This window comes from Styela clava, chromosome 5, assembly GCF_964204865.1.
Source record: "Styela clava chromosome 5, kaStyClav1.hap1.2, whole genome shotgun sequence".
NCBI classification, from domain to species: domain Eukaryota; kingdom Metazoa; phylum Chordata; class Ascidiacea; order Stolidobranchia; family Styelidae; genus Styela; species Styela clava.
The window spans coordinates 729911-756343 of record NC_135254.1 but is presented as its reverse complement, the minus strand read 5'-3'; the positions used below and the strand labels follow the sequence as shown (position 1 = coordinate 756343).

At 36.5% G+C, this 26433-nt stretch overlaps 1 protein-coding gene and 1 long non-coding RNA gene across 3 annotated transcripts; both read left to right on the top strand.

Moving 5' to 3' along the window:
• Window positions 1-19: 19 nt before the first annotated feature.
• LOC120344531 (syntaxin-binding protein 1-like) lies at window positions 20-17513 on the top strand. Of its 2 annotated transcripts, XM_039413805.2 has the most exons (15): window positions 20-136; window positions 726-772; window positions 1722-1803; window positions 6231-6383; window positions 6828-6931; window positions 7516-7664; window positions 8447-8507; window positions 8782-8936; window positions 9737-9844; window positions 10466-10595; window positions 11348-11567; window positions 12119-12231; window positions 12626-12810; window positions 14173-14336; window positions 15400-17513. In XM_039413805.2, exons 1-15 carry the CDS (start codon window positions 109-111, stop codon window positions 15486-15488), a joined length of 1788 nt encoding a protein of 595 aa, XP_039269739.2. In that variant the 5' UTR covers window positions 20-108; the 3' UTR covers window positions 15489-17513. The 2 variants fall into 2 exon arrangements, with proteins under 2 accessions (XP_039269739.2, XP_039269738.2); XM_039413804.2 differs by lacking the exon at window positions 20-136 and having other exon boundaries at window positions 695-772.
• Window positions 17514-20970: 3457 nt separating this feature from the next.
• LOC144422990 (uncharacterized) lies at window positions 20971-24940 on the top strand. Its single transcript, XR_013475517.1, has 2 exons — window positions 20971-21101; window positions 21565-24940. It is a non-coding gene; the product is annotated as an uncharacterized LOC144422990 (long non-coding RNA).
• The last annotated feature ends 1493 nt before the right edge of the window (window positions 24941-26433 follow it).

Below are 26433 nucleotides of genomic sequence, written 5' to 3'. Positions count from 1 at the left end.
ATTTCTTGAATTGTTTAGTCTTACAATATTGTTTGTATTTTTAGAAATATTAGCTTAAAGTTAAAAAATAAAATTTCTCTAAAATTGTGGAATAACTGAGGAAGAAAAATGGCGTTGAAGGATGTAGTGGCAAACCGTAAGTTGTTTTTTATTTTCTTTTTTACGCACTTTTCCCCCCCAAAGAAGTTTCAGAGTGGAGTGCATCATTTTATGTTGCTTTTCTACACCAGCGATTCTCAAACTGTGTCCCGTGGGCTTCTCGGCAGTTTTTGCAGTACAGGAATCGGTTGCCATGGTGATCTCGACTGTACTTTAACCATTCTGGGTCATAAATTTGTCTTCCAACTGGCGATAAATAGGCCGAGATGTCCTGCGATCTAAGCAGGCTGACAGACTTTATGGCTGTCTGGGAAGCACGGCCTTTTTTCGTTAACCACCCAATAATCAGTCTGATTTTTTAATTGTCAAGTTTACAGCAAACTTCATAAAACAAAAGGTTGGGAACCACTGCTTTATTAGCTCATAATGCCCATTATTCAAATAAAAATATTCTAAATTATCCTCAGAATAAAGACTTTATATTAATAAACACAACTGTCTTTTTGGTGTTGAAATGCTTACTCCAAAGGTATGTAAAGAGCTAGTTAAAAAAGCAGATTGTATGCAGAGGTATACAGGTTTAGTTATTTTTAAAATGTTGATAATTTTACTTCTCTCTTTTTTAGGCATCATGACTGATGTGATACAGAAAGTGAAATCCCAAGACTGGAAGGTAATATGAGCTTTTAATGACTTTTGTGGGGTGTTTTCATTGGACTGTGAGAACGGTGTTTCTCTACATCAGCAGTTTCCAACTGGGGGGGGGGGGGGGGGGTGCATGGCTCTCCAAGGGTGCCACAGAGCAGTTGGGGGTGGGGGCACAATACTAGACACAAAACAGATTTTACTTCTCCCTTTACAAGAAACTCATCGCTCTTACTAGTTTATTCCTTGATAAGGTTATTTCACAGAGTGTTTTCATTTTTTTTGTAATAATTGTTTGAACATAATGGGAGTTGCAATCTACCAATCAAATAACACTATAAACTACCTGTAATGACAAACAGGGGGCCACAAGTGCTAAAAACCTCCTGAAGAAGGACCATGAGCTATGGAAGGTAGCGAATCACTGCTCTATGTGTTAGTTGGCCTGAGAATTTTACAATGGCCTGGGGTGTTCATTGAGTATTTCATTTTCATTGAGGAAATTTAGGCTTGAAATTGGGAGTTCAACTTATTAACAAGCTGATAAATAGACACAATTTGGTCACTTTCACTGTATTGTACATATAAATAATGAAAAATATTTTAGGGTGCTCTAAGATTTTATTGAAGGTTTTGTTGCCAAAGATTTATTTTGCTGCTGGAAATGGCCACGAGCGAACGGAGGTCAAAAACCACTGATCCGTAATGCATCAGCTGGAGAATACAAACTAACACCCCCGCCCGGCCTAAGAACATTTCGTACTTATACTTTTTTACGATACTCAGAAGTTTTATTCCATGATACTGAAATTTTTGTTAAAGGTTTTATGGGCATAAGATTTCGTTTGGTGCTGAAAATAGGACACAAGGGAATAAAGATTGAGAACTGCTTTATTAGAATACCCATCTGACCCCACTATCTTCGCCTGTGAAGTTTTTGGTTCACCTCATATCTCAAATATCTGTTTCGTTTTCAGGTTTTAATCCTCGATCGGCTGAGCGTGCGGATTGTTTCTTCCTGTTGCAAGATGACCAGCATTATGTCTGAGGGAATCACTTGTGAGTTAGACTTTTTTATATTTTTGGGAAGATAGGGAGGAAATATGTGTATATTTGCGCTAAAAGCAATTAATTAGGTTTTCCATGTTTGGTATTTTTCAAGGGGTTGGGGGATTTAGGGCAATCACCAAATGAAACCAATTAATCATTTTTTCCAGATTTAATAATTTTCGAGTTTTTTTGTCTATTTCCTGGTTTGGGGGGGGAAACCGAGTATGGGCCAACTGATACTAATTTATCAGATTTTTCCAGGTTATGTATTTTTTAAGGGGTGAGAGAGGAAATCCTGGGTGTCGCCAATTAATCAGTCCTCAGGTTTGGTATTTTTTCAAATGGGGAGGGTTAGGAATCCTGAGTCTGGCCGAAATGAAACTCAAATGTCCAGCAGCATAAAGCAAGGCTAATGTTGGCAGACTATTTTTCAATCAAAAATACTCCAAATGGGAGTTTGAGAACCTCTGTATTAAGATTTTATTTATTTTAAAGGCTGTTTTGAGACTAGCTGTATTATCATAAGACAAATGTTTACAAAGAGGGCTCGACCGCTTGAACTAACGCTCTTTGTTATTTTGTTTGCATTGTAGAACCTATGCACTGAAAATATGCTCTGGAACAGTGGTTTCCAACCTTTTTTTTAGGCGACCCAAATTTTTTGAGAAAATAAATCTTGTAAAATCTGGCGACTCAAGGATATGCCCAATTACTAGGCAGTACGTAATACCATTTAATATGTCACAAAATTAGTTTTATGCTGTGATACTTCCCACATGTACACTTACTATGAACCTTTCCCCGAAAAATTCTTCCAGTACTTTACCATTGCAAAATTTTCGTGGCTATTTTAATAGTGTTTTTACGAGTTGGCGCCTGTGAAATGAGGTATGTGTTTCAAACCATCATTATGATTCATCGCATACAACGATCTGTTTTTTAAAAGTACCGGTAAAGAATTTCAGGCTAGTCTATCACAGCTATTTCTATCCTAATTTTTATTACTGCAATTAAATTAAAACTACTAGAAAGACAGAGTGATCACTGAATTATCTGATTTACATTTAAGTTCTTGAAACACAACTCAAAACTAACTAATAAAGTTCAAAAACGCGAAAACGAGGTAATGTTTACAACCACACTTGAAAATCTGTCTGAGTGAGAAAAGTGTCGGAGCAGATGCGAAAAGGGGGCATTGTTACGTCACTTTTTCCATCTTGCTGATTGGCCAATGTCACGAAGTAAACAAGGAAATTGATGCTCGGGGAAAGGATAATTGAGCAACACTTCGATACAAATATAAAATAAACAATAAAATTTACTATAAAATAAAAGCAGGAACTTTTAATTTTTGTTGAAAAAAATAAGCTACCCAAGAAATTTTCAGGTAACTCAATATTGGGTCGCCACTCATAGATCGGGAAACACTGCTGTCTGCTGTAGAATAGTTGCCACTGGTAGATCCATGCATTTGCAAGTTCTTCAACTCGCAAATCCAACTTGAATCTGTATCGTAAATTATGACGGTCTTCCGCAATTATTTGATGTGAAATTTAAAATGAAAACTGTCAAAAATAATGCCATTGCAGATTACACAACTAACTGTTCTGATTCTAAACCCCCTTTATCACCCTGGGTGTAATATAAATTGGCAATTGGCAATAAATGTAGGCAATGTCAAAATGGAAATTTTTCGGTCTTACCGAATAACAGTAGCTCTTTACATAGAAGGCTACTTATAACTAGGGCTGGGTATTTCGAACCGAATATTCGAATCGAATAGTAAATTATTCGAATCGGTTCAGAACGAAATTTCGAATCACTGCCATCTTGTTTTTTTCTTTCCGCCTATTATTGAGTTGAAGCCATACTTTTTCAACGCAATTCTGACATATGACTATTTTTCTGTAGTGAGTTATTGATGAAAACGTGTTTTTTATTGGGTGTAAACACTCAGCAATCTGTCTGACTGATGTATATTACGTTTCCAGTAATTTATGTGTCTGGAGAACCCAATACAAGGAGAGGTCACATACAATTATATATCTCCCAAGTAATTGAGATTCGATTCGAAAAAAATATTCGTTTCGATTCTGAAATCATCAGGTATTTGAAAATGCCCAGCCCTACTTATTACCCTATCCATGGTTCTTCACTTTTATTTTATCTTATTTTGTTATGAACATTTGAATCATTCTAGACCGAAAAATGTAGTAGTAGTCGTCGAATGTGTGGTATCGGTGGAAACTTCATATATTTTAAATTATTTCTATCCCATCTGGAATTTTTTGTTTTGTTACAGTCATGAGTCCTAAACGTCCCAAAAATAATTGCATTTATAGTTTTGTTTAGTTCAGCCTACCTAAGACATATTTCCAATGTTTTGAGTTTCAAATATTTCCAACCATCTTATCAATAGTTATTGATTTTTTTTATTGATTATCTCCTGCCTGCAATCTGTTGCTTATGAGTTGATCAATATCCAATCAGTTAAGATGAAAAAATATTTCAAGTGTAACTGCAGTGATTGCTAAGACCGCAATTTCGATTTCCCACAATTTCGAATACATTTTGAAACAAATTTTGCAAATATGGGATATTGTATTTTTCGCGCGTACAATACACATTTTCAAGAAAAAATTACATTTCTAAAATTAATTAGTATTATGCATTGGTGTAAGAATACCGAAAAAAATTACCATATATCCTTGCATATGCCAATGATTCGGTTTCTGTGAGACTAACTACTTATCCTTCTTCTATGCTTTTGTGCCGGCGGATTCGTATGCATATAAGGCAAGGATACTGTAGCAAGAGTAGAGATAACTATCCTAAGTGATTCAAGAGCCTTGCTGAACACTAACACAAATATATTTCTGTAACCTAGTATCAGTCTTCTTGAGTCTTCTTCATAACAATTTTATGTGGGAGAGTTTTTAGACACAAATCATGTCAATTTCGAATAAACAATACACATGAAATTAACTGTTCTCCCCGAAAGAAGGCTTAATTTAGTTTGTTTGTTTGTTATTTTTCAATCAGCAATTGTTTAAGTATTTTTACTTATTTAATAAATCTGCGAGGGCCGAAACAATATATGGTATAGATAAATTCCCTTTACTTTATGGACACCCTATATATTCAATGAGGTATGAGATTTTTAGTATGTGCAGGAAAAGTTAGGGCTAACAGCGACTCTATTGGTTTGCTGTATTTATAGTTCCCAGAAAGTTTTTTAGTCATAATGTGATATTCAATTGCCTAAAAACAATCATTTTGTAAATGTTTCGTTAGTAAATTATTTATAATTAATTAAAAACTGAAAATATTGGATATAATTAATTTGAACTGATGCTTTTCAGATGCTCCATGCATTATTGTGTATAAAATCGTCTATTATAGCATTGTAATGTCACAATACTTATGCGTGAATAGAAACAGGAAATGCGAACTCAATTGTTGTGTCATACATGCTACTTTAATTTACTGTTAAATCATAGTATAGTTGTAATACCGTATTATGTTTCTAAAAATTAATTACCTACTCAAAGAATCGATCATGCATGAAATGGCAGCATCTGCAGTAGCTTCCAAGCCTGATAATATTCTGGCGAGTCACTCATAATTGATTATTATGCTTATTCAGCTCATGATGACCTACCGAATAATCTACAATTTTGAATAAATTCTGAAATTATATTTTCAAATTTTGAATATTAAATACATTCTGGATTGAAACTAAACATTGCATGATTGATTGAAAGTTCACGCATCTGAAACAATTGAGAAAAACTGTTTTCACACCTCTCATGGAATTGTAATCAAACGAGAGACAGTGTTTTGCCATATGATTGAACCTTATTACCCTCTTGCTAGCTTCCCTTTTCACCCTGGTTAGGTAAAAAATTTCTAATAATGTTGAAAAGTGTCATTTTACTTTCTCGTTATTAAGTTGATTCATTATTTTCATGGGCTGGTGATCAAACGAGAGACAGTGTTTTGCCATATGATTGAACCTTATTACCAACTTGCTAGCTTCCCTTTTCACCCTGGTTAGGTAAAAAATTTCTAATAATGTTGAAAAGTGTCATTTTACTTTCTCGTTATTAAGTTGATTCATTATTTTCATGGGCTGGTGATCAAACGAGAGACAGTGTTTTGCCATATGATTGAACCTTATTACCAACTTGCTAGCTTCCCTTTTCACCCTGGTTAGGTAAAAAATTTCTAATAATGTTGAAAAGTGTCATTTTACTTGCGAATTCTCGTTATTAAATTGATTCATTATTTTCATGGGCTAGTAATCAAGCGAGATAACAGTGTTTTGCCATATGATTGAACCCTCTTGCTAGCTTCTCTCCCTCTTGGATAAGTATAGAATTTCTAATAATGTTGGGAATTGCCATTTTATGTTAAAGTTAATTAATCTTTTTTAGTGGTCGAAGACTTGATGAAACGCCGTCAACCGCTTCCATCACTAGAGGCAGTATATTTCATCACGCCGACAGAGGAATCGATCATGCGTTTAATCAAAGATTTTGACGACGGGACGCCAATGTACAAGGCGGCCCACATCTTCTTCACTGACTGTAAGTTTAGTAGTGCTATAGTGCATATCCTTCATGTGAATTTATATTGAAGAGACATTTAGATCAGTGCTACTCAACTATTTTTAGATTCGTATAAAAACTTCAAAATTACTGGGGTCTGATCTTTTCAGCAAATATATTTCGATAATGATACCCGCATACTTCCTCAGTCGGCAAATAATTATAAGATAGCTCTCATTTAATAAAAGGAAACCATCTCATATCCGAGGTGGGCCCAATGATTCAAAATAAAGAATCGAATTGAACACACGAAAGATCAGGATTCGTCCGCGCTTCGTCAGTTGAGTAGCCCTGATATAGATTACGAGTAATGTAAACGATATAGAGTATGATCTCAACTTATAGAAGTGTTGTATTCAACCATTTGCCATAGCAAGGTGCCAATCCTACCTGTTTTAGCATTTTGCTCCCTTTTTCTTCCAGCCTGCCAGGAAGCTTTCTTCAAGAAGATCTGTCAATCAAAGCTTGCAAAACACATCAAAGCAATGAATGAGATCAACATAGCCTTCCTGCCTTATGAGTCGCAGGTAAGGAGAATTTCCAGAACGGCTTCTTAACTTCTGAGCTTTTTAAGAAATATCTCTAAGTTGAAGGAGATTGTTACTCATGCTCTAAACCTCAGATTAAATTTTTTACTCTCGATTCCTATGAAGTTGGGGGTGTTAGTAGACAAATACTGATACCCCGGATATTGACCTCAACAGGTATATCTACAAGCATTTACAGATATGTTTAGAGCAGAGGGTGTACCCAGGAATGGGGTACGAGTTGAAGCTGTAAAAACTGTAAACGAGTTGGAACTGTAAACCGCATTTTTCTGTATCATAGATGAGCACTTTTTTATAGATTTAATCTCTTCTTAGACCCTAAAGACTCGTATTCTGGGCTCGCAAGCTGTCGATTTCTAACTTGGCAATCAGAAATTGTTCCCCCCTCCGTTGAAAATTTCTGGCTACCCCCTGTAAAGACATACTATTATAAGAATGAGAATCGTTCTGTTTCATCATTGACAACAAATTTATTACATCCTTGGTGAGGTTGGGGTTTGAACCAGCGATTTAACGATGCCAAGTTAAGTCTACTGCTCTAACCGTTAGCCCATCTGCCACAGGTTTACACCCTGGATTGTCCGGATTCATTTGAATACACCTTTAGTCCAAACCATCAAGAGAGACGAAACAAAGGTCTGGAGAGAATCGGAGAACAACTGGCAACGTTATGTGCTTTGCTTGGAGAATATCCGTCAATCAGATACAGAAGGTAACTTAACCATGACTGAATTTCAGGTACTCCCGTGGTATATGTACCAGGTTAGGCCATAATTTTATTCCGATTTTCCTTATTTTAGTTCCATTACGAGTTCGGTGACTGCCTGTGTTAGCCAAGTGAATATACCCCCTGTCCATAGGTTTCAGTTCCTTTACACAACTCGAGTGTGAAGTAGGCGAACAAAATTAGTTACCTCTATATTGGTACATACAATACACTCCTACAGTGCCGAATTTCATGCATGACTGAGCGTATTTCTGTCTCAAATAATTCAAATTTTATAGCATATTAAATAAAATAAAAATGAAAAGGTTTGGATTGGATATCATCATGCTTCGTAGTACATTGAAAAAGTGACAAATAGCCTTTTATCGACTCCATTGCTCCATTAGCTGGGGAGAAAAGACACATTTTCAAAACTATTAACATCCCGAATCGGACAACAATTTAGCAAACGATCCATGTGCGAACTTTGTGTTCGATTAGGTAAACTGTGAGTTCTCATGAAGAATAAAATTCTAGTGGCTGTGCAAAATAGAAAAAGCTATGGAGTATCCGAACTTTTTAGTTAGTTGCAACCTTTATTGTGAAGCATTTCAGAGACCAGAGGAATACCTGTGCAATACTTGTAAGGCTGTAAGGAAAACTGGATACACTGTAAATAAAGTGAATGCAGAACCTTGACAGTTATGGTTGATTGGTCATAGTCAGTCATCTATAACTGATGCCATCACTTGATGACAAAATTATCAAGAATTTTTTTATCTTTACAGCGAGGACACAAAGTCCCTTCTGCTCGCTCAATTCCTTCAAAGCAAATTGGATTCATTCAAGGTAAGAATGTGTGAGAATAGTTAACTAGTTGCTTGATCCCAAAGCAGGGACCTATTGGTGGTGGAAACCGTAACCAGCTAATGGTTAAGAGGATGCATCCCTGAATAAAGTTACGGCGACCACTAAAAGGCCAAGAGAGACTGAAATTATATAGAACTCTGGTCGTGAATTGCGCATTCAATCAGAATTAATCAGACTCGTCTCTGAGCAGAATAATTGTGCCTACTGTAGTGCCTATAAAGTTATAACGCTCATAACTAACTCCTTTTCACAGGCAGACAACCCAACCATGGGTGAAGGACCGGACAAATCTCGATCTCAGCTCATCGTTGTGGATAGAAGTTTTGACCCTGTGTCGGCATTGGTTCATGAGCTGACTTATCAGGCTATGGTTCATGACCTACTGCCTGTGGAAAACGACGTCTACAAGTAAGGAAATAATTCTTGTGGTTCTTATTGTAGGCTGAAATTATTTCTGCAACACATTTTTCATTTAACACTTATGCCACATCTTTCACGCCAAACAAAGCCCCATACAAGCAGCCACAGGCTTCTAACGTTATGTGAGAGGCTACCTTTATTAGGAAAAACCAGAATTTTTTTGCTTTGGCATCGCCCACCCTATTATATTCCTTGTGGGATTTGAACTGGAGATGTGTTATCACAGTTAAGTCTAACTTCTTAACTACTATGCCATGAACTCACGACCCCAAATATAAATACCATAAAATTCATGTTATTTTTCTATGAATGTTTATGTTCTTATAATTAAAAATTGGCTGATTAGTAATCTCACTTGTCTGAAATCAATAACAGAATATGTCGATTTCAACCCACGTCAACAAGGATGTGCATTCGAGCTTGAGGTGTCGGTGGGGTTAATTCAGTTAGGCCAGGGTTTGGGCTTATACTGTGCTATTCCAACTTTCACTGACGGAATTCATGTTATTTTTGCTTTAATTTTAGATGTGCATTTTACAACTTTCGTATTTTTTGAAATATATGGTTTAAAACACAAGACTGTTGCCATTTTCAAACTTGTCTGAGGAACTGTTCTGTCTAATGCTTTAACCACTAGAACACTACCCATGTCAGCGCTAGATCATTTTGAAAAAAAAGCACGCTTTGAGCAGTGGCAGCTAATACTTTCTCACGCAGATAAGCTTCACTTACTTCTGAGTGAGCGAGTGTGACCTCTTTTATAATGTCTTACAACCATCTATTCCCAGATACGAGAACCAACAGCAAGCAGGCGGGGCAGAGAAGCAGGTACTGCTGGACGAGGATGATGACATATGGGTGTCGCTCAGACATGAGCATATCGCTGTCGTTTCAAAGTAAGTGCTATGGTTGACTAGCGTTGCTGTGATGTCACAATATGTGCTGGGGGCTTGTTTGACTATTTCTTGTTATGATGTCATAATATATTTTCATTCTGGAGAGTATAAATGCGTATTCACTAGAAAAGTGTTATGTTCGACCAGCTATGTTGTGGTGTTATAATATGTGCTTATTTTCAAGAGGGGAGCGCCCAGTGGAATGACGTTATGGTTGACTCCTTTATTTGTGATGTCACGATAAGGAGGGAGTAAATGCCGTCCTGCTAGCTAACCAAAACTAAACTAAACCCCATCGGAAAACATGATGACAATTAAAATACTTCATTATTTAACAACTAATTATTGGAAATATAACTGAAAAATGCTAAATAACATTGTTTGCAATTACGCTTGAATATTTGTCTGAGCGAACGAAGTGTCTGAGTGGTTGCTAAAATTGCAATTGTTATGTCATTGTTGACTTTTTGTTGATTGGTCATTGTTGCGATAATAAACATGTAGCTGAATGCTTGGGAAAACATCTATAGGGAGAATAGTTTGTTTAGTCTTCCTGGATCCCAAGTATTCCCAACCCATATTTTATTTGTTCATTTCTTTAACCATGTCGAAATTTTTCAGAAAAGTGACATCAAAATTGAAGGATTTTGCCAAAGAAAAGCGAATGAAGACCGGAGGAGACAAAACTACGATGACTGACTTGTCGAACATGTTGAAGAAAATGCCGCAATATCAGAAGGAATTGAGCAAGGTTAGTGTTCACGGGATATCTTGTGTTGATTTAATGTGAACCAGGGGCAGGCAACCATGGTGAGGGGGCGAGTGTTGTGATCCAAGTTTGCCCCCCACCACCAAAAAAATTATGAAAAGTTTTCGGTACTCCTGAAGCATGTGGGCATTTGCCTAACATACGTTGTGTACCAGGTTTAGTGTTAGGCCATAATTTCAGATACAAATACTACGAGAGTCACTTGTCTAGTCTGCCGAACTCATAAAAGAGATAGGACAGTGGGTCGAGGATAGGGAGGTCGAAGGAGATAGGCCAGTAATAGAACTAAAGTAAGGAGAATGGAATAAAATTATGGCCTAACCTTGACCCGGTACACATACTATGTTCCAGTGTCCGCCATCTTGGTTCACATACTACAGGAGCGCCAAGTGTTTTTCCCTTGTCATCGTATGTATGGCAAATGCCCATAACCATATTCAAAGCTACTCCCAGAGCACACCAAGAGAACTGACCACTAAACTATGGTTATGGTCGTCACAGTTGGTTGGTCATGATTAGTCACCTGTGACTGATGACATCATGCTCAGTCATGTAGAACAGTAGTTACTTAAAATTCTTCTGTCAGTACTCATTCTAGTACTCAGGCTCAGCACTTTGCTTTTAGAAAAATTAATTAAAAATTTATTCTTCTATCAGAATGTTTTCCACTTTTATTTGACGACGAAATTGTTTTTTTGTAAAATTAATCAAAAAATATTCAACTTTATTTTCAGTATTCGACTCATCTTCACCTGGCAGAGGATTGCATGAAAGAATATTCTGACAAAGTCGACAAATTGTGCAAAGTAGAACAAGATCTGGCGATGGGAGTCGACGTGGACGGGAACAAAATACGGGAACCGATGAAAAATGTCGTCCCGATACTTCTGGACCAGAATGTCACAGCTAGCGATAAAATCAGAATTATTTTGTTGTATATCCTGCTCAAAGGAGGTGAGTCTGGGGTGGTTCCCACTAATCCCCTAGTCGAGTAAATTAATACTAATCAGAGCCTTACGTCGAGTCATTCACTAGGTTAAGTCTCACTGATGATTAGTTGACTAATAGTTGTCTCAACCCCAAATAGTCGGGTTCGTGATGACTGCAAGGGGTCCGCAAAGATATGAAAAGGGTCTGATCGATCTTTAGTGATTGAAGATTTACAAATAGGGATCCGTGGCCCAAAAGGTTTAGGAAACTCTGGTTTAAGCCAATCCCTTTATGTCAGTGGTTCCAAACTTTTTACTGATTTCAAACCACCTTAGTGTTTTTCGCGTACCACCGACAAAACCCACTTTGGGGTTGGGAACAATGTCACAATAAACACGCTATGGGAATATTTCATAACATGGCACTTCGTCTTTTTTTAGACTTTTGTGCAAAGTTTTTGCAAATTAATTATAAGGAGTAACAATGTATTAATTGTGGGCAAAATCAAGAAAGAATCGCAATTTGCAACGCAAATGCAATGTGGACGTAGCACGTAACATTATGTATGTTTCAAGGTATCCCAGAAGAAAATTTGAAGAAGTTGATTCATCATGCGGGAGTCAATGAGCAGGATGAAGAAATCATTCGTAACATGCAATACCTGCCAGTCTCCATCATTAATAATGAGGTTGGTATTTGTGTTCTGGCCTATCTATGTTGAGGTTATGGCCTATCACAGCGGTTTCCAACTTGCGGGTCATAGAAAAAATTTTGTTTGCATATTTTCCCCTTCATTAGAAAATTCCCTGTTCTTCCTAGTTTCATTACCTGATAAGGGTATTTCCCCTTCATTGTGCATAACTTGTTTGATCATAACGCTATAAATCCTTTTGCGCTCCACTGATACTAATTATAGTTAGTTGGTGAACAATCGACCTGCAGAAAAGAGCTGACACTAGTCTATTTGTGACGTTCATTTCACAAGACTGCGGAATTGCTGTTAGTATAATTAGTGAATAAATGCCCCTGAAAGTAACCCTAGTACACACACACTGAGAACTAACACCTTCTATCGCACACAGGGTCGCAAGAAAGCGCCAACTAAAATCAATCGTCGTGAGCATGAGGCGACGTACCAACTTTCCAGATGGACACCCATCATCAAAGATGTCATGGAGCAAGCGATAGAGGACAAGTTGGATTTGAAAGTTTTTCCTTTCCTATCTGGAAGAAGCAGTGGACCCTCTAACGTTACTGGCGTCAGAAGGTTAGAATCGAAATATTGATCTTTCTTTTTTGTAATGCACCGCTTACCTTTTACTCTGTACAAAGTCCTAAAGGAGCTACTGATATCTTATGGTATGGTGATTAATGCCCTATTTCCATCCTTTCACAGCGGGACCCGAGACATGGATGTGCCATAAACTGATTATTGTACATATCGTCGCTGTGCCATACCTCTTTGTCTCGTGTATTTTACCAAGTTTCAATTTAAATATTTGATGTCTGTTGTACTACTATAACGCAGCAATCCTGAACTGCAGTTACTTGTCGGGCGTACATCTGCGTCTTAGGCCAGTACAGTCTTCAACGCTTTCATTTTGTCTTTGTCATACTGTTTTAACTATTATGCAGATACTGTTACATTTTTTGAGACCAATAAACAATGTTATGTGAATAGATATTTCTGGTTAGGCATTGCCTACACAATTTATCACATCGTGAGTGAGGTTGGAGATTGGGATCAGAGATGTCTAAATTGCGATACCAATACAGTTCAGTCCAACCACTTACCCACTGGGCCAGGGGTTGGCATATTACGTTCCGCGGGCCAGATCTGGCCCATTGAAGTGTTTCATCCGGCCCACATGTCTGTTGAAATTACAACTATAGTTTTTATGGATATAAATTTCCGTTGAAAATATTGTAATCATGACCTCGATTGTTACGTTGTATAAACGGCAGGTAGCCTATCTATTGAACTAGTTGGTGTAAATGAACCTATTTTTTGTTCATCGTTTTTCATATTGAGTTCTGAGTCTCCGGCCCAGTAACCAAGCCTATTTTGTCTGTAACTGACTCACTCGGAAAAGTGATTGCCTGCCATCGCGTCGGGCTACATTAGGCAATCACGTCGCCCATGGCCTATTCCAGGGCTACTCAACTGGCAGACCGCGGACCGAATCCGGACCTTTCGACCATTTAGTTTGGACCGCGTCTGCTTGTTTATTTTGCATTATAAGCATTGTTTCATAGTTTTAGATGATTTTGATACAATTTAAATACACAGCTATACAGTTTGTCGTACTGGTACCGATGGGCGATATTATTTGTGTACATATTTGCAAGCCATTCATTGCTTTTGTATTTAATTTAATATTGCATTTGAAGTTTCGTTTATTTAATGAAATAACTTTTCTATAATGTCCGGACCCCAGTAATTTTGAATTTTCCCAAACGAATCTTTGGTGAAAATAGTTGAGTAGCCCTGGCCTGTTTTCCTTTTCTCTGCACCTCTGCACATACATAACCATGCACTTATATCACCTGCGAAGTTTATTTTAGTATGAAGAAGATACCCAACCCACATAAAAACATTTAATTTATATTTTTGTTACATTTTTTTCAGCGCTCGCTACCATTGGCACAAGGACAAGGGGCCTTCTGAGTACAAGTCTGGGCCACGCTTGATTGTGTTTGTCATCGGAGGAGTCACCTGCAGCGAGATGAGAACCGCTTATGAGATCACAAATGAATTTAGACCAAAAGGAGAAAAATGGGAAGTTCTGATTGGTCAGTATCTATTTTTGTGCATTGTTACTACATATGCAAATTAGGAATGTTTTATTATTTTAAGTCATTGTGATCTTAAGAGCCTGATTGTTGGACAATATTTTCTTGCTGTTTGGGAATTCGGCGTTGTATCGAATTTGTGTCACATTTACCTTATTAACATTAATAATTATATACAACAAAGACAAGTATAATAACTCTCAGTTAATCAATGCATTATGAAAACTAAATCAGGCACTCCCTTTCAAACCCTGTTGGGGAATCTAATGTTTGTCAGGTTGATTCTCGTCTCTGTAGGGTGGTTCATGTAACTGCATGTTGGCCATTGTAGACTTAAATGACTGGCGTGCAGCACTTGCGCATTTGAAGTATTGCCTATTATTCTGACCCAATTGCCTAGAATATCTAACCTTTTAACAATTTTACCATCACTTTTCTTATTTTTATAAATAATTATTCTAACCAACTGTTTAATTTTTTTTCGTGCAACTTATTTGGGGATTCGGGTACGTTTTGGTATGTATATGTTTGTCTCTTGTGATGTCATCATACCTGTTATTTTGTCACAAACTGAATGTGTTGTCATCATTTTATGTTGTCACAATATTGTTTGTGACATCACAAATCATTTTCACTACACAACGAATGCTTGTGTTTGTTTGATGTTTGCATGTCTCGCTGGAAACCAATCAAACTGTTTGATTGTTTTTTTTTACATCCTCCCCCACTTTTCAAATCGAAAAACTGAATTGAATGTATGAATTGACGTGTTCTTCTCTCTTACCATTTCATTCGTTTTCAAAATCCTCCATTGCCCGGTTATATATTTTTTTATTTCTCCCCTCTTTCCAACATTAATGTAACCTAATATGATATGGTTTGGCGTACTTCAATTTCTTTCCAATTCTTTCCTACTTTCAACCTCCCACATTGACTTTAATTTTTAATGCCCCCCCCCCTCTTTTCATGCTAATCTGACTCAATGTGTATATCTCCCTCCTATTTTATTCTTATCCCAACTCCACCCCCCCCCCTTCTTTTTTAAAAAAAATCTGCTCTGCAGGGTCCAGTCACATGACCACCCCCACAGATTTTCTCCAGGATGTCAAAATACTGACCAGAGCAGTGAAATATCATCATTTGGACGCTTAGAGAGAGAGAGAGAGATTAGCAGCACAAGATTATTTTTATCTTTTATTGTTGAATTTCTCAAAATGGGGAGATCGAGTTCAAAAGGACTGTAGTTTGAGAATCAGAATTTTTATCAGTGCTTTTTTGCTTGCGCTCAAATATTCGATTCGTTTTGGACAACCCTGATTGTGATTCATCTGTATGGCGGCATCTGTACAATTTCTTCTTTATGTTGTCTTATAGTATTTCTTTCAATATTTTGAACGGTCAAGAATCAGATTTTAGATTTTTTTTAAAGTCTGGGAATCTGTATCAAAATTTCATCTAGAACACTATAATGTTTGCTCGTAGTTAGAAGTCGAATTCTGATATTTTTTGGTCAATATAGGGAACACTCGAGAATTAGGTCGATGAATTCTTTACTATTTTTTCTTCTCCAGACGAAATTTTCAGAAATGAAGAAATGTTACCGAATTATATATATGTCGAAAAATTCTTAAATAGTTACCGGTAGTTTGTCTTTCTAGTCATTTATTTCATAACAGAATGTAAAAAATCGTAGATAAATATTTATATTATCTGTAAGTTTTTATGATCTGTATGATAACTTATATTTTGTGTAAATGATACTTCTTAGTCTTTATCACAGGTGGTAACAGGGTACATCTTATAGTTAAGTCTGTCAAGTCTTTATAGTGTGCGTGTAGTATCAAAACTTGTCTCAACTTTGGCATTTCAGTGTTTTCCAATAACTTTATTCAAAGACGAGTCTTCTTCACTTCTGAGTGAGGAAGCGCGAAAAATTATTATTGAAGTCTCAAAGAATGACTAAAAACACCTTAATTTAATTTCTGAAAACAGTAGAGAACCGGTCAAACCATAAGTTATCTCAACATTCCTGAATTTCCAAATTTGAACCCCTTAATAATTGGGCTAGCAGTTAAAGCATGGGCCGGCAAACTGCTACTCGTGGGCAAAAAACGACCCGCAAACTATTTTTGCGGCCCTCTAATGACTCTATTTTTAATGCATTAAACAAATATTATACATTTATCATTGTCTCTGCACAGATTTGTGGTAACAAGTGCTGCTGTATGGCACTTTTTGTGGACCTCCCGAAGTATCCCGTAAGTAGCATCAGTTGTATGACCACATACACATCTGATTGTGGCATTTAGAATATGTATTCCATATTCGAATATTTTATTCTACAATTTATTCAGAATTGCGGAATAGTTTGTAAATTCATCTCCATGACGACGGCATCTGTACAATTTTCATCTCATGTTCTAAACATGGAATGTCTCCAGGGTACAGGCTTTTTAATAGTCTTTTAACTGCAGCGAAATGCTATTATTGTCATAGCGACAACAATAATAGAAACAATTAGGCAGAAAATGACACTTATTTTGTAAATTTGCGGGTTTCAAGACTTATTAAGGGCAAATGTTGAAATTTTCGAAAAATTTTCATTTGAAAATATTACAAAGAAAAAGCTGCTTTTTGACCTGGTATTCACAATAAAAAGTTACAATTGGAAAATTGAAAATATTTTTTAATCAATTTTTCAGTGACTTTTCAAATATTTGTTCTTTTTGGTTAAATCCCTTGAATTGGGCTGGCCGAAGCGTGTATTCTACACCAGGGCTACTCAACTGGCGGTCCATGGTTCATATCCAGATCTTTAGAGTGTTTGATTTCGATCGCACCGGATTCTTTATGTTGAAGAATTGGAATAGCACTATCTTAATTAGCGAATAATCATTAGCCGGTCAGGGAAGTGCGCGTTCAGGGATTTTGAAATTTCTGGAAAGACCAGACCCCATAATTTTGAAAGTGTTATATACTGATCTTTGGTAAAAATAGTTGAGTAACCCTGATCTACGCTACCCAGAGGTATAGTAGCTGATTACATATCAGCGTCAACATGTACAGATGATTCAAAGTGGGAAAAGCATTGTATTAAAAAAGGCCGTCCAGTCAGTGTTTTGTGTTTTATTTACTCCAGATATTATAATTGTGATTAATAAATTTGTGAACTGTGAACTGCCTTGTAAACTTTGTTTGGGTTCAGACAATTTTTGGGGACTTGGGCCGAGAAAAATAAGAACAGTTACATTTCCTTCTCCCTTACTTCCCCGAGAGGCGGGAAAAATTCGGAACGGAAAATCTTACTTTCCAGAACAGTTGTAATTTTATTTAGTAGTTATCTGTGAAGTTAAGTCGGACGATTTCGGCTTATGTCAGTATAAACTGTAAAGAATGATGAAATGTGGCAACAGGTTCAGAGCAGAAGGCAAATAAAGCCTTTTATACCAAATAATATAGGCTCACTCTGTGGTGTCGTTTTTGCTTTGAATAGACAAGAAAACTTATTGTTAAAAGTTTTTTTCCAAGAGTAAGTTTATTTTAGAATGACTGAATGAGCATAAGCGGCTGTGTTACATAGGCACAGTCAGGTTTTTTCAATAGAGTTGTAGAGGGGATTATACAAGTATTAAAGCAGTTGCTGGAGACACAGTTTATGGCATTGTCAGGCGGCCTCAATAAGCTAGAAAACATGTGTTGTTAGTAAAAGTAAAACTCAGTTATTCAAACCCCTGGCATTCTGTGAGCTTGCCTCTCTATGTCAAACATCGTTTGGAGTATTTTGCGAGTGTAGTTCCAAATTCTTCTTAAAGCTGCTTATCCCCCCCCCCCTCATTCGAAGCCAGTCTTGCTTTCTGTAAATTCAAGGCAAGCAGGAAAAAGTGCTCCTTAAGTATGTGCACAGAGATGTCGCACAACCTGAACCCTAACCTAGTACACAATCTGAGTTCAGGTTGTGCGACATCTTGGTGCGCATACTTCAAGAGGTCCAGGAAAAGTATATAAGTTTGCGAATCTGAATTACAAAAACATGCAGGACACCAGTTGTGGGTTCTTGTTAAGCCACTCTTGGAATGTTGTGGTGATTAGCGAATCTGTTATTTTTCAAACGCTAGACGACGCAGCAAAAAAGTGCATCGCGACTGACCAACTAGCGTAGACTTGGAGTTTCAAAAGTGACATATTAGATTTATGTTAAGCATGTTAATGTAGCTTATGTAGTGACATACATTGATGTTGAAGTTGTTCTCATCGTGTATACGTTTTTGTATTGTTATACCGCTATAAGTTCGGCAAATTTTTTTCAATGAGAGAACCTGTTGTTATGAGTTCAATACAATAGAGAACCTGTTCCTGTAATGTTGAATCTGACCACAGCTCGGATCGATGGCAATTGATATAAATATATGAAATGGGTGTAAGTTTGATAGAGGGCTTGACAATGTAATACATATAAGCATGTGACTTGGACCATTGTAAAAGCATGTGCAGTAATCCATTGCATGTGTGTTATGTGTCTTATTATGTGTGTGTGTTACCAATTGTGTATGTGCCATCAATTGATTCATGAAGAATTTTTGTCTGAATTTTTTATGTGAAAATAAATCATGCTATGTAACTACAAGATTTTATGAAAGGTCGAAATTTCCCAACATTTGGCTCAAGGTAACAGATTCTTACTGCTTTTCCAGTAGAGCACCCCTGAGTCATAAACAACAATTTTCTTGACTTAAGGGATATACTAGACCAGTGGTTCCCAAACCGGAGTAACGATTCAATATGGCCCGCTGGGTTTGGGTAAAATAGTTCAACATTTTGTGTTTTTACCTCTTGCTTTTACTGCCAATTATTACGTCATTATCACAGTTCAAGCATATTCGTAATAATTTAGTTCAGATCAATTATACCTACTGATACAGATATCGGCCCTTTGCGAGCGCTCCCTCTCTCAGCCCATGAATATCCTTCCGCTTCTAATTTTTGCCTCCGTTCAATCAACCTTGGAAACCACTGTATTGGACAAACATAGGAGCAAATCATGCTTGACAGTAAAAATAGAAATACTAAAAAATGAACAGTTATCTCAGTACTTCAAGAAATCTTCCTGAGAAATTTAAGAAGCCTTGATATGGAGCAGACCAGTGTTTTTCAACCTTTGACCCCAATGAAACATTCCAGAGGAACACCTGTGTGATACTTGTTAGGCTACAAGAGGAATGAATATATGTAAAAGCAGAAGTAAAACTGGAAAAACGAAATAATTTACAAATTGTAGCAAGTTTAATAATAGCGGCAAATCTAATTAATATTTTATTATATTCAACAATATACATATATATAATATAAACCCTCTGATTTAATTGGAAACGTGTGGACTGTACTGTAACTGTGTGTAATAAATTGGGTTTGTTATTTTTATTGAATTTTCAACATTCCAGGTTCGACTCATTTATCCAATCCGACCGACCTTTTGAGCGACCTTTTGAACCTGACGGCAACCCCAGAATCTTCAGATTGACAATCAGCCCCACTGAAGCAGGGTGGGTTCTTGCGCAGAAGTTTAAGACGATTATCCTTGTCAAAAAAGAAAAATGTGAGTCCTATTTTCTTAGGAGCCTTGTGCACTGATAACAAGATCAAATCTGTTATTCTATTTCAGTACTTTGGGGGCTTTAAGTTTCTTTCATAGATGCCCAGGTCTGTTTTTCTCTCCGATGTCCTTTACAAATGTGCAGTGAGTCCTCGGGTTACGAGGTTACGAACGCACTCCATAAAAATATAAAATATATTACTGTACTGTAATATCTAAGCCCTTAAACTGGATCTTTATGATCAAGAAAATCAGTGCGTTGGGCTAATTGGTTTTGTTCATTTACTTCGTAAATGACGTGGACAATTGCGATTATGAACGAATAATCACTAAGCTTCAGTCATATGTACACAGTTTCAGTGATACTGTACGCCATTTTGGTTGTTCCGACTTAAACTGAAATTCGGGTTACACCGCGTCTCAAGAACAGAACAATATCGTAAGTCGAGGACTCCCTGTACAAATTTATCTTGGGGGAGAGGGGAAGCCTATAAAATGGCTTAATCATATGGCAAACCACGGTTTCTTGTCCAGTTACTAGTCCATGTTGGGTTTGGAAATAGATGGCTGGTTATTTGTTCCAGATGCACAAGCTTAATAGTGGAGAAAGCCGTAACCGACCAGCGGTTACATCAACCACCCTCCAATGGTAAGAAATACAGCAATCCTTTTGCAAATAACTATCCCCGCTTTGGATTCAAACCTGCCAACCCACACAGTAAATCATTAGGTTTCAAACTTCCAGAATGACATAGCTTTTCAACCCAGAGGCCCTGTAAATATTTATATGCTTATCTATCTCTGCTATTATCTCAGCTATGATTTTAATCTGTAGATGTCACCTCTCATAAACTGTCAGATGTGACACGCTTTTATCGTATTATGTCTCATCTCCAATCTTAATTTCAATTTTCTGATATCATATTACCTCCCTATCAAACATAACATAAAGTTATTCAAACTAAAATAATGAACTTCATCTATCCATCTGTTATCACATCATCTTATCTATTGCATGTTATCTTATCAATTTTCACCCAGAAACCCCCAGAGATGGAATTGAATGAAATGAACGGCAACAACTCAAACAACAAACAGTTGGAATTGCCAGACATTGATAAAACGTTATCATCTACGGATGTTTCGTTACAGATTGATTCCGATTCTCAGAAAAGGTGAAAAATTTTTCTCTACTTTGGTTAACGAGACGTGGTTATAGTGTAGTGGTTCCCAAAGTTGATTGACTGGGGGCCAAAATTAGAAGCGGAAGAATATTCGAGGGCCAGGAATCGCCCGTAAGTGGCCAATACCGGTACCGACATGTATAATTAAGATACCACGTTGAATTATAACGAATATACACGTGCTACACTGTGTTAATGACGTAACAATTGGCAGTATCCCGAACGCAGAAGTGTAAAACCATAAAGTATGAACTATTCCATTCAAGTTTGGCGTTCATGTTCAATCGTTATGTGGGACGTAATTGGCCTACATGCAGCAGTTTGGGAGTCACTTTATTAATATCAATAATAATATGGTGTTAGTAAATATCAAATATTGTGAGACTTAGACGTATGTCAAGTCAACTCGATCGGCAAAAGACTTTTCTATAATATTTATTTATTCTCCACACAGATCAGGAGGGCTTGGCAATGAATCTTCAACCAATAGAAGCGCAAGAACAACTGTCAATCAAAATGATGGACAGATAAACCCCGCCTTCAGTGGCACCATGTGATTTTTTTATGTATATATTGTTTAATTATCTGTTTTAAAGTTTCAGAAAGTTTACGTAATTTCATTTTGATTTCGTTTTGACTGATTTTATTTTTGCTGATATTTTTATTTTGAACAAAGCCAGGAGGACAAGCAGGCTCATATGCAGATTGCACACACCAGACCCATTGTGTAATAATATTGGGCAAGCTGTATGTCAACTGAAAATTTTTATATTAAATATTCGACATCGAACTCAATATCGAAGTCCATGCAACAAAAAAAATAGCTGCCTAATCCTGTACTAAAAATGGACTAGTAACTGGCAGAGTTACAAATTTTAAGGTACCGTATATGCTCGTTTTACCGCCTGATCTTGATTAAGGGCCCATTTGAATAGCCGCTCGTGTGAACAGAACATAAAAATAAATAAGGGCCGGTGCTTGAATACCCGCCCGATGTAAAAGCTGATTTTTCAGTGGTAGAGAACAAAAGCTGATTTTTCAGTGGTAGAGAACAATAGGAAATAAGAAGCGCTTTTGTCACAACGGTGTTGAATTTTGGGTGCGGTAGATAACACTCACGCCTTAGTCGTCCAAGTACATACCAGATAGCATTGATTACGTAACACCATGGTTCTCAAACTGGCCGTCACGATGCCCTAGTACGTCGTTTCAATATTGATAGGGCGTCGCAAAACTTTTCTTCTTTTGCGGATTTGTACCTGCGGTGCGTAGAAAATGTCAAAATTTTCGTTATTCTTTTTTAAATCATACTTGAGAACTGGAAATAACAATATATTGATTATTGTAACGATCGAAAATAACAAGCGCCCGTGCTTGAATAAGGGCTCGGTTAGTGAGTTGGTTGAAATAAATATGGGCCCGGGCTACAAAACGAGCAAATACTATAGTCACACAAATTTATTCACCACGTTAATAATAAATTGCCCCTTATTCTTTATTGGCCCTTAAAAGGATTGACGTGTGATTGAGAGTGAGAAACTCGGATTGAAGACCTGAATATTTTATTTCAGGTTAGTCTGGTGTAAGTTTTTGCCATTTTCAAAGAAGCCCAACACACCACGGTTTTAATATTTTTCTTTTCACTTTTATTCAATATTATATATATCGAAGTTAACAAAACTTGTACTAACCGGAACTGTAAAAAATTATATCAGATTGTATCATTTCATGCTACTTTTTACAATAATTATATAATTGTTCTAGTAACAACAAGATCAACGTCTTCCAGTTGTGTCTTCCAGTTCTAACAATTCCTGTTAGACAAGCAGTCACTGATATATAGGGTTTAAATATGCTTAAAGGGAATCAAATAAATATCAATCACAGTGAGTAGATAGCGCACAATTTTTATCACAGACTGTTTGCTATTTTTGTGATAAAAAGATTTAACATTTATTGATTTTATTGTTTATTTTTTTTATCTTAATTTGAAACCAGGGATGGACAAAGCAATCACAAATATATTTTCAAATTCATGTTAACACTTTGTATGATATATGGGAACACTTTGTATGATATATGGGAACACTTTGTATGACATATGGGAGCACTTTGTATGATATATGGGAACACTTTGTATGACATATGGGAGCACTTTATATGACATATGAGAAACACTTTATATGACATATGGAAACACTTTATACGACATATGGAAACACTTTATATGACATATGGGAACATTTTATATAAGAAAAAGGGATATTTTAAAAGATGATGACGGCCCAGTTAAACCCTGATTTAAATTTTTTTGAATTATTTACTTGAATATTTTAAAATTAGTTTTGTCCATTCCTCGTTGTATTGAACATCGATCAAATAATTTCTTCATTTTTGTTTTATTTTTGAACTTTTGATTTTACTGATTTATTCTCCATGACGGTGATAATCTCAAATCAGACTTTTCCTAAGAAATTATAAAAAATTTGTTCAATGATTAGCAAAAAAGAGGTAAAATTGTTATTTCATTTCATTCCTCAACAAATCAGATTGTCTCTCTTCTGTGTGCACTCATCAGGGAAAGTATTATTTTATTTTTTTTAATTGATTTTTAGCTTCAACGATTTTGCATTATTTTTAAAAAAAGTGTAATCGAATGGTTTCCAATAGGACGATTCTGCTAGTTTTCCATAAATTCCGAGAGTCTGTGTTAATGTACGTATATTGTTTAATTAAATATACAGTAATAAAGACCTGTTAACGTTTTTCAACCTGGTTTCTGAGACATCCTAGGGCTCCAGAGTCTGTAATATGTATATTGTTTAAGTATAATCAAATCAGGTTTGCCACTATTATCAAATACTTTTCAAAGCTTTAGTTTTGCCAGTTTGTTTTATATATATATATCTATACACGAGACACAGGACAATTAAACTATTTCACAGGGAATCGCCGAGCCTCTGGAATTTTTTATTGGGGCACCGCTTGAAGGTTGAAACCCACTGGTACAGGGTGACCCCCAAAAAGTAACCCATACTATGTATTTTTTGGGGGGGGGGGCAATATAATCAGAAAACAAATTGCAAATTGTATTTTATCGCTGGACAAATACGGATTGATCACCTGAGAGAATATCTCCTTTTTTAAATAGTTAAATGCTGAAGCCGTTTCTGTTGACAGAAAATATATTCAGCTTTAATATTGTTTTTTTCTTCATCGAGCGTTTGGCGGTGATTTCCGCTGTAGCATTGCATTTTATTGTAAAACAAGGGTACACTGTAAGGTGTATCTGATATAGCTGGACTAATAATCCAACGTCTTGTAAAATTGATTTTCCCTGCAATTAAGAGATCAGTCACGCAACAAGTCCCGGTACATAAAAATGATTGAATAGAAGGCTTCCTCTTTTTTTTTCAAATTTACCACCTGTAATCCAACCTAATTATTGAGTTTTATTTTTGTCTGTGGGAACACTTTTATATGACATTCGACCACGTATTTTATGCATTGATGTCCAGTTAGCCTGGATCCCGGTTCTCTCTGCCACTTTATCATTCAATGCACAGAGTAACCTTGTAACCAACTATTGCGCCCTTCCTTTGTGTGAGTGGAAATACTGAATGTAAGTTTACTATGATTGTGATTTGAAATGAATCTGGTGGGCTCAAATCTTAACGATGATTTTATCCGGGAGTTAAAACTTTGTTAAAATGTGGCGCAATATTGCTGAAGTCATGTAATGGTGAACTCTTGTTTTACAATAATTTACAATGCGAACATTTTAGTGCAATTTTACTAAACGTATTCTAGAATAAAAGTTAATTAATGTATTTATCGTTTTTGTGGCTTTTAGAGGAAGGACTAAAAATGTTTTGCACATGGATGCCATTGGAATCCGTACATAAACTCAAGAAATCAAATACACCAGGTTGGTTCAAACCCTGGCACGCGGGTCGCATGCCCTTCAATCTCGCAACCTTGGACCACCCAGTATTTTTGATTCCGTCGGAGAAACGTGCATGAAACATAACAACAAAGTCTTAAAAGACGGAGTATAAATCGAAATGAGCTAAAACTTGAAAATCAGTGTGACTGTTCACCGGGTAAACAAATTTAAACTTTGCCCTCGTAACGGACCAATAAAAACATGAAAGAATGTATACCGTTCGGTCGTATACGACATGTTGTAACGCAGGCACCGACAACAGAACAAAAGCCTAGTCAGCCAACTATTGAGCAAAGTAAGCACTGCCAAGGGCACCGCATTAATTTTCATGGTCAAATATACAATAGTACCTCGGTGTTTGAAGATATAATACTGAAAACACATTTAAACTGAGGAAGGAAAGCCAAAGCTGGCTATCGAGCCGCGACGCCCAAGGTTTTAAAATCGAATTAAACATTTCAAGTTCTATCATTTTGATTCTCGAAGTACTGCTATTATTGATGAGCGAGGCTTTGGTAGTTAAACAACCAACATCGCGCAACACAAATTACATGTAATTAACAATCGAACTGCTTGCGACTGTCCGTACTCCGTGTCGTCTGATCAACTAGAATTTCATTAATCTTTGCATGTTATTTTTTTGCTGAGTGGAGAAAACTTGACTACGACTATACCAGGGCCCAAATTGCGTTTTCTAAATTTTCGTGAGGACCGAAAAGTTGCACATATTGCATGCGATATGCACAAGTCCAATTTTGTTAAAATTATCCATTGTTTTCGTCATAGTGACATGAATATTTAGGTCGTAAAACATTGCTAATATGTCGCTAAACTATATTCGCAAATTCAATATTCAAATATAATCATTATTACACAGGACGTCGATTATTAGAAAGAGTGTATTCGGTGTAAAAAAAACTTGTTAATATGCGATCATCTGTGAAGACGCGCTGAATATACAGGGTGTCCACAAAATGCCGCCCGATTTTTATAGTACTGTACTGTAATAGCAATCCGAAATTTCTTTGTCTTTGTTTATTACTAGTTCTTTTTAGGCTTGCAGTTCTCATTTATTATACAATAAATTTTATTTAAAATTACAATTGTTATTACTATAAAATCGGAAATTTCTCCGATAATTTCTGTATCTGGACAATGCGGTGAATCCACAACTCAAATTTCCGACCAGGAATGAGGAAGTGAATATTAAGACTGAATGACTGCGTTGTTTATAAAATGACTGAAATATAACAAAAAACATCATGAATTTTGTTTTAGGGTCGTCGTCATAGATTACAAATGCTCTTTTAGACGTCTTACATCGCCAAAGTTTTGTGTGACTACGGCACATACTGTGCTCGGTGACCGTACATTTGA

Excerpts from the sequence above, each read along its gene's own strand:
- LOC120344531 (XM_039413804.2), top strand. The coding sequence starts at position 695 with ATGTTGATAATTTTACTTCTCTCTTTTTTAGGCATCATGACTGATGTG. Across the intron at positions 1,804-6,230 it reads TATGTCTGAGGGAATCACTT|TGGTCGAAGACTTGATGAAA; the intron begins GTGAGTTAGACT and ends AATCTTTTTTAG. Across the intron at positions 10,596-11,347 it reads ATCAGAAGGAATTGAGCAAG|TATTCGACTCATCTTCACCT; the intron begins GTTAGTGTTCAC and ends CTTTATTTTCAG.